We start from the raw sequence: 6,000 nt of genomic DNA, 5'->3' as shown, positions 1-6,000 counted from the left end.
AGGATCCGCCCCTTTTTTTTCAATTTTCGCCTAAAATGACATACCCAAATCTAACTGCCTGTAGCTCAAGCCCTGAAGCAAGGATATGCATATTCTTGGTACCATTTGAATGGAAACACTTTGAAGGTTATGGAAATGTGAAAGGAATGTAGCAGAATATAACACAATAGATCTGGTAAAAGATAATACAAAGAAAAAAACCAACCGCTCTTTTGTATTTTTTTGTACCATCATCTTTGAAATGCAAGAGAAAGGCCATAATGTATTATTCCAGGCCAGATGCAATTTAGATTTTGGCCACTAGATGGCATCAGTGTTATGTGCACATTTTTAGACTGATCTAATGAACCATTGCATTTATGTTCAAAATGTTGTATCAAGACTGCCCAAATGTGCCTAATTTGTTTATTAATAACTTTTCATGTTCAAAATTATGCACTCTCCTAAAACAATAGCATGGTATTATTTCACTGTAATAGCTACTGTAAATTGGACAGTGCAGTTAGATTAACAAGAATTTAAGCTTTCTGACAATATCAGATATATCTATGTCCTGGGAAATGTTCTTGTTACTTACAACCTCATGCTAATTGCATTAGCCTACGTTAGCTCAAGCCTCCCGTGGAAGGGGCACCGATCCCGAAGAAGTTCATCTCCTTGATATGCCACACCTGTCAGGTGGATGGATTATCTTGACAAAGGAGAAATGCTCACTAACAGGGATGTAACAGGGATGACCCACACACCCCTAGTGTGTGTGTTTGTGTGAGTGAGAGAGTGGGTCAGTGTGTGTGTTTGTATGTCTGAGAGAGAAAGTGGGTCTGTGTGTGTGTGTGTGTGTGTGTGTGTGTGTGTGTGTGTGTGTGTGTGTGTGTGTGTGTGTGTGTGTGTGTGTGTGTGAGAGCGAGTGAATTAATTTTAGTCTTCCTCCAGTTCCCTTTCATCCAACCAACGTCCATTCTAACATAATTGAGGCATGGGTCTCATGTGGACATGTGAGAGCATCTGGGTTAAGTTCATTAGGCACCAATCGCATTGACCCTATGTGTGTCGAACACATTCAGATGTTCCCGGGTGGCACTCCTTCACTTCTGCTCGGGATGCAGCCACAAGACAAGCATTTTGGTCATGGCTGAGGTGGCCCTGAAACACACAACATACAAGACAATAAAGTATAAATAGGCTTAGATCCCATGACACCCCATATCAAATGCTTTCCATACAATAGATCTTGTTATACCAATCATATTCTTTGACTAATATGGGGTACGTTTGTTTGAAAGGTTTAGAGGGAGAGTGAGTAAAAGTATTTTATTTAATAAAATAAATGTTTAGAACTTATTGATTAAAAGCTTCTATTTTTACACTTTATAGCTTCTGTAGGTTCAAGACCAATTCTACTATTGCAAACCCTGTATCTTCTTATGACAGAGTTATTGCGTGATTGAGAGAGAGAGAAGAAAAAGAGAAAGAAAGAAAAGGGGAAAAGGGGAGAGAGAAAGAGAGCAACAGAAAGGGGGAGAAAGTGTTCCCTTGTTTTCACATTTGCACACCTGAGTGATTAATGTGGAAAGTTCCCTGCCTCTAGACCCACCTTGTAACCTTTTTTACCTGACCTGGGCATGACATTAGCTCCTTTTAGCCTTGTTACTGATGGATTCAATTAAAATGTAACGTTTCAAGTTAAACTGTAGTTTGTTTGTATCCTGTGTAGTGAATGATTACTGTGAGTATTAATGGAATTGAGGCCATGAAACTGTGTATGCTAATTTAGAAACCATGACCTAATCAGATAAGAGGAAATGGCCTAGGATCAGAGAGCAGGGTCAGGCCCAGAACAGAAGATGGACGAGGTGGGATTCTAACATCTGGCTAAACAAAGAGAGGACCATGGACATTCCACAGGGGAGCCAGAGGGAAATTCATTGGGGTCATAAAATGTATAGCTGGGGAGGTGACACCTACAAGGGAAGAGTATAAAATGTGTTGTGATCTTTCTAAATGGATGCACTCAGCTGACTGTATCCTTGGTATTAAACACTTGAAACTTCTCTTGACCTTTTGGTCTCAATTCCTTATTGCAAAGAGGTTGCAATAGCCTTTTTTCTTTTTAACATTACCATGCTGGAGTCTACCAGCTGATCAGGTAACACTTTCTGAGTCACCTGTTTATAATGCATTAATAAAGGAGCGATCTGGGATTTAAACAACAACAAAGCGGGCAACCTGTCACTCTTTTTGGTAAACAGCTGAGGAATGTGGCTGGAGAAATGTAACCACTCTCAAATTCATAGACGAAGCTATGGATGCAAGGACTGACCATCCATGAGGTCGAAATATAATACTAATAATAATTGTAAAGATGTTTTGAAGCGATACAGTGTTTGTTTACAATGACATAAAACACACTTATATCTCCTGATGGGGTGAGGCAATTAAACTAAATCATGAAGTAAGCTCACAAGGCATTTATAAGTTACATTGTTCAATTCTCAATGGCTGTATATAATTCATTTCAAAGTCCAAAAATGTATGTACCAATAGCAGATTGCCTCTTGTGACTTGTTTTAAGCTTTAATTGATATGATGCTAATAATAATAAATGTAATTTGTATAGCGCTTTTCATTACTCTGTCCTCCATAGTTGGGGAAGCAGTAGGGGGGTGGCTGGAGTTTGTTATAAGCTTGTTATTATGTTATAACACTCACAGAATGACCAGCTGATGGGATTGTAGGGGAAAAGCAAAAACATGTCTGTCAATAAAGTATACCTCTTTGTTGTTTATAATACAGTATTATCACAGCTGATGAGGAAACTGATTGCAAAGTAAAAATCTGATAATAAATAACATTTCAGGGGAGGCATATTCTAAAAATTGAGATTTAGGACATGGGAAGTTTCAACTATATTTTTCCCCACTTGGCTGACAATTTATACCATTGCGATTAATGCTCATTTGCGGTGTGTACAAAAGTGAAATGATAGCAGGTCAGGCGACAAGATTCTCCAGAGGAATCGGTTAGAAACGCATCCAACTGGGTCAGACTGCTCTGAACTCTAATTCACATATATGCGATGGTCCTTAGTCGTCCCACGTACCTCGAATTTAAATATACCTTAACGCTTGGTTGAGGTTCTTTTATTTGCCCAATGTGGTTGAGAGTGACAGAATACACCTCTTTAGCACACTTGGGCCCGTGTCTGTGTTTAAACAGCAGCCTTTCTGCTCTTGTGACAAGGTAATACACCAGCCTTCACCATTAATAACACCATCTATTACCTAGCTGAGACAAACTATAGACTGACATGCTTTAGTCCATAGGTGCTTGTGTAGAGTCTGACTCACACATGTAGACACAGAGATGCACACTCACATATATACCATTAGATTATTGAAAAAAAAATAAGTTACCTACAGTTGAAAGGGCCCACAATTTGGGCAGCACGCACAGCAAATACCAAATAGATGATTGTTGAATTGGGATTTAGGATGAAACCTAGACGAACCAGGCTCCGAGGGGTGGTCAATCCTCTTCTGGCTGTACCGGGTAGAGATTTAAGAGTAAAATGTGGCCATTAAGGCCAAACCAATTAGCCACTATGTAAAACTGTAAGCGGGAACACTCTTATAAAAGTGTTCCAAAAGTGTTCTTCGGTTGTCCCCATAGGAAAACCCTTTTTGGTTCCAGGCAGAACCCTTTTTGGTCCCAGGTAGAACTATTTTAGGTTCCATGTAGAACCCTCTGTGAAAATGGTTTCACATGGAACTAAAAAGGGTTCTACCTGGAACCAAAAAGGGTTCTTCAAAGGGTTAACCGAACTGTTTTAGGTTCTAGATAGCACCTTTTTCTCTAACAGTGTACAGAAATTGTGACAGAAATTGCACAGAATGCTCACAACGTTCCAAGTTTCCGCTCACAAGAACTGAAATTTGCTCAGTGCTGGAAAATATTTGAGGGAACATTGGAGTCCAGCGTGTATGTCTAGAAACTAACATGTGATAGTTTTATGAGTGCGACGAGACCTTTCAAGACGAGGGCTGCGGCGGTTGTGTTAATTCTAGGAAAGCAAAGCAAGAGGGACCGATGGTCTGTTCCGTACACTGGCACACACTAATGTACAAACTATACTGTATATACAAAACATTAGAACATCTTCCTAATATTGAGTTCCACCCCCTTTTGACCTCAGAACACCCTTAATTCATTCGGGCATGGACTCGAAAAGGTGTCGAAAGCGTTTCACAGGGATGCTGGCCCATGTTGACTCTAGTGCTTCCCACAGTTGTGTCAAGTTGGCTGGATGTCCTCTGAGTGGCACACATACACAATCCACGTATCATTTGTCTCAAGGCTTAAAAATCCTTCTTTAACCTGTCTCCTCCCCTTCATCTACACTGATTGAAGTGGATTTAATAAGTGACATCAATAAGGGACCATAGCTTTCACCTGGTCAGTCTATAGTATGTCATGGAAAGAGCAGGTGTTCCTAATGTTTTGTACAATCAGTGTATACAGGGCATTCGAAAAGTATTCAGACCCCTTGACTTTTTCCACATTTTGTTAAGTTACAAGCTTAATTATAAAATGGATTAAAAAGAAAATCCTCTCATCAATCTACACACAATACCCATAATGACAAGCAATTTTTGCAAATGTATATATATATATAAAAAAAGAACTGAAATATTACATTTGCATAACTATTCAGACCATTTACTCAGTACTTTGTTGAAGCACCTTTGGCAGCGATTAGCCTCGAGTCATCTTGGGTATGATGCTACAAGCTTGACACACCTGTATTTGGGGAGTTTTCAAGCTCTGGGAGACTTGAGAGGAACTCTGGAGTTCTTTCAGAGTGACCATCTTTTGGTCACCTCCCTGATTGCTCAGTTTGGCCAGCCGGCCAGCTGTAGGGAGAGTCTGTGGTTCGAAACTTCCTCCATTTAAGAATGATGGAGGCCACTGTGGTCTTGGGGACCTTCAATACTATAGAAATACTTTGGTACCCTTCCCCAGATCTGTGCCTTGACACAATCCTGTCTCGGAGCTCTAAGGACAATTCTTTAGACCTCGTGGCTTGGTTCTTGCTCTGACATGCACTGTCAACTGTGGGACCTTATATTGGACGGTAGCAAACGCAACAAGGGGGAGGTTCAGCTAGAACGCGCACCGTTTCGACAGGAAAAACGGACTAACTTTCCATATCATGTCCAAATCAATGGAATTTACCACAGGTGGACTCCAATCAAGTTGAAGAAACATCTCAAGGATGATCAATGGAAACAGGATACACCCGAGCTCAATTTCGAGACTCATAACAAAGGGTCTGAATACAAACGTAAATATGTTATTTCATATTTTTGTGTTTTTTGGGGGGGCAAGAAGATCTAAAAACCTGTTTTCGCTTTGTCATTATGGGGTATTGTGTATAGATTGATGGTGAGAATTTCTATTTAATCAATTTTAGAATAAGGCTGTAACGTAACAAAATGTGAAAAAAGTCAAGGGGTCTGAATACTTTCGAAATGCACTAGTATCTGAGTATCCTTATCTGAGGGAGACATAGTTCTACACCATTGCACACAATTTTTGCATATCATTGCAAAGATGATTTACTATGAAAAGCAACCGTAATGTTTTATATAGATGAGAGAACATTTTTGGAATGCAGCAATTCACGTTTGGTTTGGTCACATGGGTTGGTTATACGTGTTATACGTATATTTATTTTAGATGCACATAAATGATCACTGCCATCTTGTTAACACGTAAGCTTCAAGTATTTTGAGTAATACCGTTATGTTTTAAGCAGATAGAAAATGTTACCCTAAATTAGTGCTGCACTCATTATAAAATAACTATATGATTCATTCAACAACCTGTCAGTGACTTGTTTGATCTTAAAGTGTGGGTGCAGTCCTAATTCACAAGGAAATGCAAAGTGTGCCTGGCTTAGAAGTGAGCCTACAGGCCTGGCAGTCCCAGGCTGCAGAGAGT

At 39.8% G+C, this 6,000-nt stretch overlaps 1 protein-coding gene across 2 annotated transcripts in view; it reads right to left on the bottom strand.

Moving 5' to 3' along the window:
- Nucleotides 1-846: 846 nt before the first annotated feature.
- Nucleotides 847-6,000, bottom strand: part of kif6 (kinesin family member 6) — a 261,943-nt gene continuing 256,789 nt past the window's right edge. For both annotated transcript variants that reach the window (XM_029766851.1, XM_029766852.1), the window contains one exon: nt 847-1,143. In XM_029766851.1, coding sequence (XP_029622711.1) covers nt 1,127-1,143 — 17 coding nt within the window. In that variant the 3' untranslated portion in view covers nt 847-1,126. The remainder of the gene's footprint in view (nt 1,144-6,000) is intronic.

Source organism: Salmo trutta, chromosome 12, assembly GCF_901001165.1.
Source record: "Salmo trutta chromosome 12, fSalTru1.1, whole genome shotgun sequence".
Taxonomy (NCBI): Eukaryota; Metazoa; Chordata; class Actinopteri; order Salmoniformes; family Salmonidae; genus Salmo; species Salmo trutta.
This window is presented reverse-complemented; position numbering and strand designations above follow the sequence as displayed.